This window comes from Mirounga leonina, unplaced genomic scaffold, assembly GCF_011800145.1.
Source record: "Mirounga leonina isolate KUSES-001 unplaced genomic scaffold, KU_Mleo_1.0 Mir_150, whole genome shotgun sequence".
Taxonomy (NCBI): Eukaryota; Metazoa; Chordata; class Mammalia; order Carnivora; family Phocidae; genus Mirounga; species Mirounga leonina.
This window is the reverse complement of record NW_023270374.1, coordinates 21,820,951-21,835,633: the sequence shown is the minus strand read 5'-3', so window position 1 is coordinate 21,835,633 and position 14,683 is coordinate 21,820,951. Positions and strand designations below refer to the sequence as shown.

General features: G+C 53.3%; 1 protein-coding gene across 1 annotated transcript in view; it reads left to right on the top strand.

Moving 5' to 3' along the window:
* The window catches only part of TGM6 (transglutaminase 6), a 21,295-nt gene extending 6,883 nt beyond the window's left edge, over positions 1 to 14,412 (top strand). Inside the window, exons 2-13 of the mRNA XM_035006527.1 lie at positions 632 to 805; positions 1,295 to 1,537; positions 2,312 to 2,430; positions 3,692 to 3,820; positions 5,282 to 5,459; positions 6,029 to 6,167; positions 8,591 to 8,694; positions 8,772 to 9,014; positions 9,901 to 10,242; positions 12,652 to 12,806; positions 13,099 to 13,232; positions 14,053 to 14,412. Of these exons, the coding sequence (XP_034862418.1) occupies positions 632 to 805; positions 1,295 to 1,537; positions 2,312 to 2,430; positions 3,692 to 3,820; positions 5,282 to 5,459; positions 6,029 to 6,167; positions 8,591 to 8,694; positions 8,772 to 9,014; positions 9,901 to 10,242; positions 12,652 to 12,806; positions 13,099 to 13,232; positions 14,053 to 14,206 (2,114 nt within the window). The 3' untranslated portion in view covers positions 14,207 to 14,412. The remainder of the gene's footprint in view (positions 1 to 631; positions 806 to 1,294; positions 1,538 to 2,311; positions 2,431 to 3,691; positions 3,821 to 5,281; positions 5,460 to 6,028; positions 6,168 to 8,590; positions 8,695 to 8,771; positions 9,015 to 9,900; positions 10,243 to 12,651; positions 12,807 to 13,098; positions 13,233 to 14,052) is intronic.
* Positions 14,413 to 14,683: the final 271 nt, after the last annotated feature.

The window sequence follows — 14,683 nt, the reverse complement described above, 5'->3', positions numbered from 1 at the left end:
AGGAAGGAAGGAAGGAAGGAAGGAAGGAAGGAAGGAAGGAAGGAAGGAAGGAAGGAAGGTCACATTTACTGATACTATTTAAAGGAAATCTAACTTTGGGTCCTGATCCCACTGGGCTTGTTGGAAAATTCCATCCCAGTTATTCCTGGGGCCCCTGCATGTTTTGCTTATCTACTGCTATATAACAAACCGCCGCAACACATAGAGGCTTAAAACAACAGCAATCATTCTCTCACTCACAAACCCGCAGTCTGGGCAGAGCTCGGTGGGGGCAGCTGGGTTCTGCTTTGCTTAGGATCAGTGGAGGCAGCATGACCAGAGGCTGGAGGATTTGCTTGCAAGATGGCTCGGTCCCATGGCTGCCAAGTCGGTGCTGGCTGTCAGCTGGGCGTTCGGGGGGCTGGGGGCTGGGGGTCAGGCTAAGAGTAATGGTTCAGTATTCGCTAATTCAGTGTTCACGGCAACTTTGAGGAACGTAAGTACTGCGAATAACAAGAGCCAACTGCATATGATAAAAAGTAGCTGCATGAGCCGATGACTGGCAGGTTGAAGCAGGTGGGCGGGCAAGGCAGACGTGGATGAGACACGTGTCAAGGGCTTGGCCTCACCTCCCTGTCCTCTCCCTGCCCAGGGAGACGAGTCACCAAGGTGGACTGGCTGAGCCGGAAGAACGGTGCTGCCCACCACACCCAAGAGTACCCCGACCCCGAGCTGGTGGTTCGCAGGGGCCAGGCGTTCACCTTGGTGCTGGAGCTCAACAGACCCCTGGAGGAGCAGGAGACCATCATCTTCACCGTGCAGACAGGTAACTGTCTCGCCAGCGCCCCCTGCTGGTCTACATCCAGAAAGCTCTGTCTTGTGACCAGTGACCTGAGACCCTTCGGTCATCAGTGCAGACTGGAGGGAAGCAAGTCCCATCCCTGCAGGTGGGCTGAGCTCGGACCCATGGAGACTTTTGATGACGGCGTGCTGCGTGCAGATGGCTAGCAGGATCGATGATGCAGCCCTGGAATTTTCTGCCTACTAAGGAATCTAGGGCTCTGGAAAACCACGGGAATTCCTCACGGACTTTTGGAGCCCAAGCTTTTCTTTCCTAGACAGACATATGACAGACTTTGATTTCAGGGGTCCTGTTACTTTCTCCTAGATCCAGGAAGTGGATGGGAAATCGGGAACAGCGGGGGTGGCCCCCAAGAGTGGCCCGGCGGTTCAGGGAGTGAAGTTGGCATTCCAGGCTTGTAGCTTTTCTGCTTCTTTAGAGCTGGGTCTCCTGATTCCCTCTCCTCTCTGCCAGGACCCCAGGCTTCTGAGGACCACCACACCAAAGCTGTGTTCCAGATATCGGAGCCGGAAGTGGGCAAGACCTGGACAGCCGTGGAGGAGGCTCAGACGGAGAACAGCATGACCGTCAGCATCACCAGCCCTCCCAACGCTGTCATCGGCCGCTACCGGATGAGCACCAGGGTCTCCTCTCGCCGAAAACAAAATGAGCGGAAGCTGGGCGAATTTGTTCTCCTTTTCAACCCGTGGTGCCCAGGTAGGGGCTGACAAGTCCGAGGCAGAGGATTTCCCGGAAGCTGTCCTAGAGGTGGGCCTGCCCTTAGCAGGGCATCTGGGAGGCAGGCTAAGCAACAGGGAGGTGAATGCCATGCCAAGAGCTTGGCAAGAGCTAGGCCTAGGCAGAAGCGGGCCCTGGGCAGAGGGACCCGGTAGCAGGGACTACAGAGGATCTTGTGCCAGAGGGGCAGGAATCAGTGGTTTCTGGTGTGCGGGGCCAGTCGGCAGGGATGGGACCTTGTGGGAAGAGAGGCCCGGGCTCTCGCCATCAGCAGCCTTGGTTTAGTCCCTGCTCTGCTAAGTTGCCTCCCTCTGTGAGTCTTGGTTTCCCCATCTGTGAAATGGGAGTTATAACAGCGCCTACCTCTTGCAATTACGGTGGGAATTCATAGTGCTGATGCTTGTAATGTACAAAGTACATCGTAAGGAGTACTGGAGTCAGTATTCTGATTAATATTTAAGAAATGTGAGGCTGATGTCGGCACCAAGCAGGGTTACCCAAAGGGTCAGGATTCTTAAAGTCCCTCAGTCTTGGGCTGGGTTGGGGTGGGTCTCTGCCTGGGGAATGGAGTCCCCCAGGTGGAATGGGGCTTGGCCAGAAGGCAGCCTAGGAGCCTGTAAACCCCTCTGCCCCCCGCCCCGCCCCGTCCCAAGCCCCCAGGCCCCATCTCGCTGCTCTCCCTGATGTAGCCCCTGCCCCAGGCCTGCAACACCAGAGCCCCAGCCCATGCTGGGCCCGACAACTGCTTTTCAGAGGACGACGTGTTTCTGGACTCAGAGGAGGAGAGACAGGAGTATGTGCTGAATGACAGTGGGATCATCTTCCGAGGCGTGGAGAAGCACATCCGAGCCCAGGGCTGGAACTACGGGCAGGTCTCCAGGGGCGCAGGCCAAACAGGGGATGTAGGGTGGGGCGTGCAGGAAGTCAGCCCAGGAGCCCTTCTGTCTGCTCACTTCCTCCCAGCAGGGACAAGCTGGGCTGACTCCTAGAGCAAATCCGTTCATCACTCACCTGTTAGCTGTGCCAAGGCCCTGCGCTGGGTCCTTGGGAAGGGGAGGTGCTTTGGATACAGTGCATTGTAGAAGAAAAAACAGCCTCGATCAGGGGTTCTCAGTCTTGTGCATGCACCAGAATCCCACGGAGGGCTCTTTAAAACACACAGATGGCTGCCCCCCCCCGCCCCCCACCGCCCCAGGGTTGCTGATTCGGTGGATCTGGGGTGGGTCCTGAGAATGCACATTTCTAACGTGGTCCCAGGTGGTGCTGCTGCTGGTCAGGGACCACACTTAAGAGCCACTGACCAGATAAACAGTTACAATAAAAGGTGTGATGGCAGAGGGGAGGGGGGCATCAGAGTGGTAGAGATGGGGTCAGAGGGAAGTCAGAAGAGCATGAAAGAAAACTCCACCTCGGGGATTGCGGAGGCTTCGTGGCTTTGGGGCTGGGTGTCCCAAGCCGGGCGCGATGTGGCCAGGTGGAGGGCAGAGCCCACAGCAGCATGGCGGCGGGAGGCAGGGAACAGAGGAGGCTCTGATAGAGGAGTCCGGTCGGCCTGGGCTTCAGGTTGGCGGGGCAAGTTAAAGACGCTGACTGTCAGGCTGAGGAGCCAGAGGTTACTCTGGGGCTCAGGGGCTGGGTAGGGACCAGGGACTAGAGAGTCTGGGGTCCACTTAGGGGGTAACCACTCCTCAGCACCCGCCTCTTCTTGCCATGTGGCTCCCCAGACTTTCCAAAGACCCGCCAGAGACCAGAAATCATAATTTGTTTTTAAATGCTGTCAAAGATCCTCCAGTTTTTAAATGCTGTCAATTCGTTCAAAGGTCTTTGGAAAAAGTCATTTAAGCAATAGGGGTGTGCCGGCAGGATAGATGTGGCTCCAGAGTCACCCGTTCCCCACAGACTTTACTGTGGGGGGTGGGGAGTCCGGGGGGTGGTCACTGAACCGGGAGGGACATGATTAAGGTGCAGCTTCTGGTTCCCAGTGACTCTTTGAGGGAGGGTTCCTGAGACTTGGGGATGCTTTGCGGTGTCCCCGGGGTGGCGGTAGGCAAATTCCCCTGCACAACACAAGGGACCCACTGGGTACGCATCGTGGGAGGCTCTGGCCTCTAAGCAGAGCCTCTCTGGGGACAGTTCGAGGAGGATATCCTGAACATCTGCCTCTGCATCCTGGACCAAAGTCCTCTTCACCAAAACGACCCTGCCACCGATGTGTCCCGCCGCCACGACCCCATCTACGTCAGCAGGGCCATCAGCGCCATGGTGAGGAGCCCCGCCATCCCTGCATACACATGTCCTCCTGGGTCCCTGAGCCAACCCCGGGGTCACACCCTGTGATTTCCCCAAGTTGCTTCTTGTTCTAATTCTCTATCGCTGCCCCAAATCACAGCCAAAACTCAAGTGGCACAAAACAACCACTTATTGTGCCTAGAGTTTTATAGATCAGGGACTTGGGCAGAGCACCGTGAGGACGCCTGTCTCTGCTCCAGGATGCTTCAGCAGGGGGTGTCTGAATGGCGACTGATGGTGGGACTGGTTTCATGAAACCATGTATGTGGGGCCTGGGTTCTAGCAGGGAGGGCTTCTTTCGTTCTCTTCCATGCTGTGTCTGCTGGAGCTGGGATGTCAAGCTGGCTTGCTCACTGTCATGTGTGGCCCCTGGGCCGGGCTGGTTAGAACAGCTGAGGCCGGCCCAGTCGTGGCCCTCTCTCCATGCAGCCTTTCCATGTGACTAGCTTGGGCTTCCTCACAGCATGGCGATCTCCGGGTAATCAGATAGAGCTGCTGGCTGCTGGCCAGACAACGGTTCCAAAACAGAAGAAGCGGAAGCTTCGAGTCCTGGAAAGCCTGGGCCTGGAAATTGGCACCACATCCCTTCTGCCGTAGTCATCGGCCAGAGCAGTCCCAGGCCAGCCCAGATTCAGGGAGGGGGGTACTCAGGCCCATCTCTCCGTGGGAGGAGAGCCATCTTTATTCTGATACACACAAAAATTCCTTCTCCTCCTCCCAAGAGAGCCAGAAGGCCTACTGCAAGCAGGTGCTAAGACCAGTGGGTGGGTATCTGTGATTCCAAAAATGTATGAAGCTGATTTTCTCAGAGTAGATACGCTTCATTCCTCGAGACCTCAGACAAGTGTGGGAGCCCAGAGACTCAAAAGCAGTGACCAGTTCCAGACAGTGGAGTGACACAGCCCTGTGGGATAGCGGGACAGGCTCCAAGTCAGAGTCCTGAACTTGAGGGTCACCCGCACCTTTTGCTAACTTGCCGTGTGGCTTCGACAGGTCCCTTAACCCCTCTGAATCTGTTTAAAAAAAAAAAAAAAAGGAAAATAACAAAACCTACTTTAAAGTGGGTTAATATAGTGTGCAGAGAGTCCTTAGAATACTGCCTGCACACAGTAAGCGTCTAATGAATGTTAGCTGCCTCTGTAATTATACCACCAACAGTCCCCGAAACAGATCATTTAAAAGAGGAAATGCTGTAAAGTCATAGGTAATTGTCAACAATAGAGTATCCCAATGGAAGGTCGTTGAAGATGATAAATGGTACCAAAAGCAGGTGTTTTAAGACTGCAGGTGCCCCCAGTTTTTCGGGGAGTTTAAAAGGAAGGGGTGGCCCCCAGCGAGGAGGTGGTCCAAAGTGTGAGATGATGTTGCAGTAGCGAGGTCCCGGGGAGGGAAGCCCCGCCCGTTGGTGGACCTGTCGGCGCCTCCTCTGCGCAGGTGAACAGCAACGATGACCGGGGCGTGGTTCAAGGCCAGTGGCAGGGCAAGTACGGCAGCGGCACCAGCCCCCTGCACTGGAGCGGCAGTGTGACCATTCTGCACAAGTGGTTCAAGGGCAGGTTCAAGCCGGTCAAGTACGGCCAGTGCTGGGTCTTCGCGGGAGTCCTGTGCACAGGTACCCAGGGAAAGACGGTCCCCGCCCCCACCGCAAGCCGGCTCCCTCATTTGCCTTCATTTGCATACACTTGCACAGACCCCACCCCGAGTCTACCTCTTTTGGCGATGGGAAAGGAGAAGTCTGGCTAATGATGAGAGAAACCAGGCAGTTCATTGACATGACTTTTGATCTTTTATTTTGCAGAAGGAGGCTCAGATCCTCCTGTCTTGAGCTCTTTGAGTGTCCCTGAGCAAGCCCTGTGGCCCCTAGGCCTCTGGCGCCGCAGGAAAATGAATGGGCGATTATGTGGCTATTATGTGACTTCCAAGGTCCCACCGGCCTCAGAGCCTGGCTGTCCATACGGGGGTGGCATAGTGTCTTCGGAAGTCTCCGGAGAGGTTGTACAGGGAAGGCGGTGCTTCTGAGAGTGAGGCAGGCAAAGCAGACAGAGACAGGGAGGGGGTGTGGCAGATGTGGGTCCTTGCCACCTGATGGGGGGGTCCCTGCCACCTCCTAGGGGGTCCCTGCCACCTGCTGGAGGGTCCCTGCCACCTGCTGGGGGTCCGCACCAGCCTCCTGCTCTTCAGTCCTTAGGTGCCTGGGGATCGCCACCCGGGTGGTGTCCAACTTTAACTCAGCCCATGATACGGACAGGAACCTGAGTGTGGACAAATACGTGGACTCCTTCGGGCGGACGTTGGAGGACCTGACAGAAGACAGCATGTGGTGGGTCCTAGTCCCCTGGGTCGCCAGCCCAGCCCCAGGGCTCCCTGAGCCCGTCTGCAGGAGGGGTGGCCCCAGGACACATGACCCAGAGGCCAAGGAGGGGGGACTCAAGATTTGACTGCCTTGAACTCCAGTTCCCCCTCTGTGGGACTCTGAGCCTTCCCCGAGATTCCCTCTGCGTCGTTACCCCTATGTTCTACCCCTGCTTCTCCGTCAGCAGCCGTGCGCCCTGAATGTGTCCCGGGGGGGGGGAGATAGCCTCCTCCTCAGTCCCAACAAGACTCTTCCCACAAAGCTTTAAACAGTTCATTTTAATTTAACTTTTTATTTTACTTTTTTAAAGATTTTATTTATTTATTTGAGAGCGCGAGAGAGAGTGAGCGCACAAGCAGGGGGGGTAGGGGGAGAGGGAGAAGCAGACTCCCCACTGAGCAGGGAGCCCTACTCGATCTCAAAACCCCGGCATCACGACCTGAGCTGAAGGCAGACGCTTAACTGACTTAGCCACCCAGGCGCCCTAATTTAATTTTTTAAAATAGGAAATACATGCATGTGCATTAATATTCAAAAGGTACCAAATGGGCGACAGGGCTAAGCCTCCCTCCCGCCCGGGTTCGAGCCTGGCATCCTCCTCACAGGAGGCAACACTGCGACGAGCTTCTTACACCTCTTCACAGGGAGGCTCTGCAGATACCAGGACGTACATACTCACAGTCCCTCGCTCCCAAGCTTTTTACCCACTTAGTATCTGCAGCATGATGTCATCCTGCTCATCTTGTTCTACATTTCAGAATTTTAAAATAAGGTTTTAGAAATAATAATAACACCACGCTCAGTGAGCACCTAGTCTATGCCAGGCCCAGTTCTAAGTGCTGTGCATATACGGACTCATGAATTCCTCCAGACAGTCTTGTGAGCAAGCTAGCATTATTAGCCCTATTTTGTCGATGAGGAAATCCAGGCACAGAGAGGTTAGGTAACCTCTCTAAGGCTGCACAGCAAAGTGAGTGGAAGAGCTTGGGTATGAACCTGGTCTGCCTTTCAGTTGTATAGAAAACCATAGTCAAAACCAGGAAAAAACAGGTCTATAGCCTCATTCCTTCCCTCTGCCTCTCTTCTCCCCTTTCCTCCTCCTTTTGGTTCTCCTCATTCCCTCTCCCTGCAGGAGCACCAAAAAAAAAAGTCTTCTCTTTTGATGCTGGGACCCCTGTCACCACAGAGGTTATCAGATTACACCCAAGTCCTTATCCAGATACTCTCCCACACAAAGACAACTACCTCCTTAAGAGGAGTCCTGAGGTCAGCTATAAAGATGCCAAGTCCGGCAAACTGGGGTTTGTCTCTCCTGCTTCCTTCCTGGGTGAGCCTTGTGCAAATGATGTCACTTTGCTAGTCTCATGTTCTCATCTTTAACACAGGAAACGTAAAGTCTGAACTCCTTACCAAGACCTACAGAGCCCTGCATAATCTGACTCCTACCTACCCCCCCCCCATGCTGGCCAAAGCCCAGCAGATATGTACTTTCTGTTCCTTGAAGACACAAAGATTTTCCTTATCTCAGAGTCTTTGCACATGCTGTTCCTTCTGCCTGGAACACTGTTCCCATCGCTCTTCCGATGGCTAATCCTTTCTTATTTAAGCCTCATCTTAAACGTCATTTTCTTAGAGTTGGTCTCCAGCCGTTACTCACCACTCAGGTCTCTCTCTTTCTTCACAGCATTTATTGTTACTTGCATTTGTTTTATTTATCTGCTTACTTATTTTTACCCATCTCCTCACCCCTCTTCTCCTTTCGTAGAATGTAAGCTTCATGAGGGCAAGATCTTGTGTCTTTTTTTTTTTTAATTTTTTTTTTAGATTTTATTTATTTGAGAGAGAGAGACAAGAGATAGTGAGATAGAGAGCACAAATGGGGAGGAGAGGGAGAAGCAGGCTCCCCACAGAGCAGGGAGCCCGATGTGAGACTCGATCCCAGGACCCTGGGATCATGACCTGAGCCGAAGGCAGACGCTTAACCGACTGAGCCACCCAGGCGCCCCAAGATCTTGTGTCTTATTTGCGATTGTATTTCTGGTACCTTGAACAACAGTTTCTTGATATATATATATATATCAATATATGTATATATATATACACACACACATATATATACATGTATATACATATATACACATACATACATACACTACATATATATGGAATATATATATATACACACACCTATATACAATACCTATATACATATATTTAACTCTCAGATTGTATATAGAACTGTTCACCAGTATGGTTCAATGAATGGTTCCTAAGATTCAGCCCCAGTACTGCAGTCTGGGGCCGGGGCCTGGCTCACAGCAGGAACTGGCCATCCTCTGGGCCTCTGTGCTCGCTGAAGGCCCCCCTGCCCCCTCCTCTCTCTGTGGCAGGAATTTCCATGTCTGGAATGAGAGTTGGTTTGCCCGCCAGGACCTGGGCCCCTCCTACAACGGCTGGCAGGTTCTGGACGCCACCCCCCAGGAGGAGAGCGAAGGTATGGGCTCAGCCGGGCGGGTCGCAGACCCCCGCTTTCCCTCACCCATGCTGCTCACGGCCATCCCTCCTGCCCAGGCGTGTTCCGGTGCGGCCCGGCCTCCGTCACCGCCATCCGCGAGGGCGACGTGCACCTGGCCCACGATGGCCCCTTTGTGTTCGCGGAGGTCAACGCGGACTATGTCACCTGGCTGTGGCACGAGGATGAGAGCTGGGAGCGGATATACTCGGACACAAAGAAGATCGGGAGGTGTATCAGCACCAAGGCCGTGGGCAGCGACTCCCGTGTGGACATCACCGGCCTCTACAAGTATCCAGAAGGTAAGGGCGATACGGCGGCCTCCGTCGGTCTCCCAAGACAGCCTGTCTGCTCTACGGACCGCCACAGGCCAACCGGGGCCAGGCCCCTCTCCGCGGGCTGTGATGGCAAGGGAAGCAGCCATTACCCAGCTCTAGCCCATCACCGCGGTGTAGACAGTTGGAAGGGAGCATGACTAACAAATGGAATTTGGAGGCAGACTGCCTGGGGTCAAATCTTGAGCCCCTCAGGAGTTGCTTTATTTCTCTGTGCCTCGGGTTCCTTATCTATAAAATGGGGTGGTGGTAGCGCCGACCTCCCCGGGGAGGAAATACAGCGGCTGGAACTGTTGTGCGCCGCGCCTCGCACGTCTACGCGAGTGTCGGCTCTCCCTATCGGATGAGCCTTCAGACCCGTTGTCAGAGAAGCTGCCAACCTGTATTTTTGCGCGGAATTTTCCAACCTGGAGTTGTTGGCGACTAATTTAAAACGTATTTATTTATTTATTTATTTATTTATTTATTTATTTATTTATGATTTTATTTATTTATTTTAGAGACAGCACAAGAGGGGGGAGGGTCAGAGGGAGAAGCAGACTCCCCGCCGAGCAGGGAGCCCGATGCGGGACTCGATCCCGGGACTCCAGGATCATGACCTGAGCCGAAGGCAGTTGCTTAACCAACTGAGCCACCCAGGCGCCCCTAAAACGTATTTAAATAGTCCCAGAACCAAACACAGTGCATATGGCTGTTTCCTGGGCTGTTGGTCTGAGACCCCCCATGGCCGTGGCAAATCAAAGGGGTGAAGGAGGGATGGTTTTGCCTAGAGAGGAGGGGAAATGAGCAGAGAGGCCCTGGGATGGGTGGAGGAGGAAAGGGGTGCCCGCCTCACCGTGCGTGATGCCCGCAGGGTCCTGGAAGGAGAGGCAGGTGTACCGCAAGGCCATGAGGAAGCTGTTCAGTGTGGAAGCCTCTGGGAGGAGGACCGGGTTCCGCAGGATGGGCGGCCGTGGTCTTTGGCGCGAGGACCTCCTGGGGCCCGCCACCAAGCCCAACATCACCGGCAAGTTCAAGATGCTGGAACCGCCCGTGCTGGGCCATGACCTGAGCCTGGCTCTGTGCTTGACCAACCTCACCTCCCGGCCCCAGAGGGTCCGAGTCAACCTGAGCGGCGCCACCATCCTATACACCCGCAGGCCGGTGGCTGAGATCCTGCACGAGTCCCACTCGGTGCGGCTGGGGCCGGCGGAAGGTAGGAAGGCCCCCACTTGGGGGGACCTCGCCAGCCCAACCCCTTAATGGGGGGTGGGGAGGGCGGAGCACACCTTCCCAGCATCCTGCACTCATTTCCAGGAAAGACAGGGATGTTGCTGGGCATGTGTTCAGTGCCTTGCCTCTTGTCCCCAATTGACAGGTGAGAAAACTGAGCTCAGAGGAGCTCACTAATGAGACTAGTAATAGAAGTCCACAATCATCTGGTGGCAAACTCGGATGGAGCTGAGGTGATCGCAATCCCTCTGAATATTTACACCCGGAACAAATACCTGCCGGGAACATTTCACAGTCTATGGAGTATGCCTCGTCACCTTCCTAAAATCCAGCAAATTCTGGAGCCCAGCTGTCTGCAGGTGTCCCATGTGAGGGGCATGGACCAGTAAGCAATGGTTACTAAGTGCTTACGTGTGCCAGGCCCTGTCCTGAGAATTCTGTACACATCAGCTGCTGTCCCCACAACATTCTCTGTCCCCAGCCCTCCTTTCCTCCCCTCCGGTTTCTGTCTGTCTGTCTCTCTCTCCCTCTCCCCCCTCACATAACATTCTGCACTCTAAGGATTCACTTAAAGAAATTGTTCTTCTGGGCCCAGTTTCAGAAGCTTGTGTGTTTTGACAGAGGGAAAACATGTGAAGGAGACATCACACACCTTTTCATTTTTTTGCTTTTTACCTTTCACGAAATCCAAATGGCAAAATAACACTTCATAAGGAAATATTAACTAACATGCACTTTCTCCTGTTTTTTTTTCATATTAAAAGTAATATGTCTTCATTAAAGGTTTTGAGGGCACAGAGAAGGATCACCTGTGATCCTGCCACCCCCCCCCCCATAAATTGTTAACTTGTTTTCCTTCCATATTTTTAACACCTGTTGCTTTTTGCCAAACAGGTCTGATTACACTGTGGGCACTCAGTGTTTATTAGTGCCTCTCTCTGTTCACATTACATTGTTATTTACATATTTTTATAAGCTCTCCGTCCACATCATTTTAACAGATGTATAATCTTTAAATAAATATACAGATAGTTCTTTTTATATGTGGTGGGAGTCAGTTTGCTAATATTTTATTGAGGAGTCTTGGAATTTGCATTTCTAACAAGTTCCCAGATAATGCTGATGCCCCGATTCCAGGACCACGCTTTGAGAACCAGTGATCTCCTGCCACGCAAGGAGTAAATGATGTAACATATGTAAAGTATTTGGTGTCATGCCTACCACCTAAGGAACATAATTTATTGTAGGGACTGACAGGATTATTGAGATTATAAATTGGAGATAAGTATTACTGGCTCATGGAATTGTTGGGAGGATTGAATGAGTTCATCAACGAATGTGCTCCTAAGTGCCCAGCAGTAAAAGTTAGTAAAAATTAGCTTTTATAATTATTAATTATTGCTGTTATTGTGTTAAGGATTCTCCCAGTCATGACCTACTGGACTAAGGAAACCCATAAGGCAAGGTAGAGTTTTGACCGATGGATCGGCATTTGGGCATTCAAGAAGCACCTGCTATATGCAAAGCTCTGGGAGACCATAAAGTGAACCAAGTTCAAATCCTTTAAGGACCTTTTCCACAGGTTGTAACCTGACGCCCTCAGGGACAGGAAGGAAAGAGACACACGGGAAGAGCAGTAGGTGGTGGTAGGGCCGGGAGCAAATCAGAAAGAACATACTGTAGCTAAAGGAAAAAAAATACGTGGTCCAAAAACACCCAGATATGACTGGGAGTCCGCTGGGGCCTGTGGCGACCCATGCTCAAGAGAAGGAAATGCACAGGCAGGGTGTCTGCGGCTGGTGAGAAACCCAGATGGCCTGGACCACGGGAGCTCAGAAGGCAGAGGGCGTGAGATCACTGAGTGGGGTACCCGTGAAGGCTTTCCACCTGGGGGTGCTGACTAGGATGGGCCTTAATGGGGAGGGAGGATTTGGAGAAGCGGTGAAGAAGTTGGCCTCCTCACCGGATTGGAAGCTTGAGGCAGACCTTTGACCCCCCTCTTCTCTGCACCTAGCACATAGTAGGTGCTCAAGAAACAGTGAGTGGATAATGGACTGAGAGACTTGCATCTGGAATGATTAGGGAAAGTTCAAACACACCTCTGGGAGTTCTTGGAGAAACAATCTGGTGTCGTTGGTAGCCAACTGCCTGAATTTGAATCCCACCTCATCTTGGCTCCTTGATTTACTTGCTGTGTGACACTGGACAAGAAACTAACCTCTCTGAGCCTTAGGTTTCTTCATCTGTGAACTGATGATAATAATGCCTGTCTCAGGTTGGTGGCAAGGACCAGAGAGAGTGTAATTAGGAATGGAGCCTTCCCTCCCTCCTCTTGGGTACTGTTGAAAGAGATTGTTGGACCCCTAACTCCCGCCTCTGCTTTCCCTTCCAGCAAAAGAGATCCCAATCACAATATCTTACTCTCAATATAAGGAAGATCTGACAGAGGACAAGAAGATCCTGTTGGCTGCCATGTGCTTTGTCACCAAAGGAGAGAAGCTCCTGGTGGAGAAGGACATCACTCTGGAGGACTTCATCACCATCAAGGTGAGTCCCATCTGCATCCACCTCCATGTTCCTGGCAGGCCCCCTTCATAGCTGGGGGAGGGCATCAGAAGCTGGGGGGTTTGTGCTTTTGGCTCCGGCTTCAGCTCTCAAGGGCCAGAGACAAGTGGCATGGATGGATATAATGGTGGAGCTCAGTAAGGGGGTAGGTGGATGCAAAGGGTGGCCATGATTCATGCCCAGGCCAGGCTCCAGCCAGTGTCCTAGCCGGGACCTGTGGGTTTCCTGGGGGAGTGTGGAGGAGGACGATGACTTATGGGGATCACCCCTCCAGGTGCTGGGCCCTGCCGTGGTGGGGATGGTGGTTGTGGTGGAAGTGATGGTGGTCAACCCCCTTCTGGAGAAAGTGGAGGACTGTGTGCTGATGGTGGAGGGCAGTGGCCTTCTCCACGGACAGCTCAGCATCGAGTAAGTGTCAGCCTGGGAGTGGGAGCCCTACTTTCCTTATATGATGGGCCACGGAGAAGCGGCCAATGGAGGGGGCTGCGGGAAAGACTCTGGACCCCCAGGAACCAGCTCACAGCCTAGACACACCAGCCTTCATTTATTTTTTCCTTCCTTCATTCATTTGGTCCTGAGCTCAGTCATATAACTCATCCACTCACCCACCCACTTGTTCACATGACCCTTAATCAGAATGACCTGTTCTCTGAGCCACGTGGCGACCGTTGGGAACGCCAAGATGACCAGATGGGGTTCTGCCTGGAGAAGTGTTCTCATAGACAGGTGGTCCTTCAAATGAGCACAGTGTGATTTGTGCAGAGAGATGGATCCCCAGGGCCCAGGGAATCAGAGGCAGCCCTTAATTGGGGATGGGGTGGAACCAGGGAAAAGCTACAGTGGAGCTGGCCTTAAATGATGAATCAAGAAGCTTTTTAGGCATCAAGAAGGATAGAGGGCTTCCCAGTCGGAGGTCTCAGTGGCTGGGGTCGTCAGGGAAGGCCTCCTGGAAGAAGAGGGACTTAATCTGGTCCTTGGGTGCAATTGGAATGGGAAGGGCATCCTAGGTGGGAGGAACAGTGCAGACAAAAGCCCAGAGAGAGGAAGTGTATGGGATGTTCAGGGCACAGGGAGGGGACAAGCCTGGCATTAAGCTGGAAACATACTGACAAGGCTTGAATGTCAGTCTCAAGGTGTGACCTTGATCCCAAGGGCTCTGGAGATGGCAGGCCAGACTCGGGAGGAGAGGGGGCTGATGGTCTGCCTTTCTCCCATTCCCTTTCCCCAGTGTGCCCAGCCTGAAGCCTCAGGAGAGGGCCTTGGTCCAGTTCAACATCACCCCATCCAAGAGCGGCCCGAGGCAGCTGCAGGTGGACCTCATCAGCCCCCACTTCCCGGACATCAAGGGCTTTGTGACCATCCACGTGGCCACAGCCAAGTGACCGTCTGTCACAAGAGGCTGAGAGCGGGGGAGACGGCCCCCGTTCCTTTCCGGTCCACCTCTTTGTCTCTCCTGCATGGGAGCCAGGAGGCCTGGTTTCCAGTTCTGCTTCAGTTTCTGCCCCACTTGGTGAATTTGGGCGAGTCCCTTCCTCTCCTGGGCCTCAGTTTCCCCATCTGTAAAATGAAGTGTGAGACTTAAACTTTTGGACAACGATGGATGATGTAGGGAGCCTCTTCCACCTTCATCAACCACCCTCACGGCTGGGAGGCTAACAGACCAAGCCTCACAGTAACCGAGGCCCACCCGGCTCTGCCACCGCCTGCCTGGTCTGCTCACCGTCACCCTGGCCAACCCCTGGGCTCTCCTTGCTTCTCGCTCAGCGCCTCCATGCTCTGGCCACCTCCAGACCCAAGAACGTCCTCCCGGCACTGAAAAGGACCCCAAAAGTGTTCGAGCTTGCTCCTAAACATCCCTC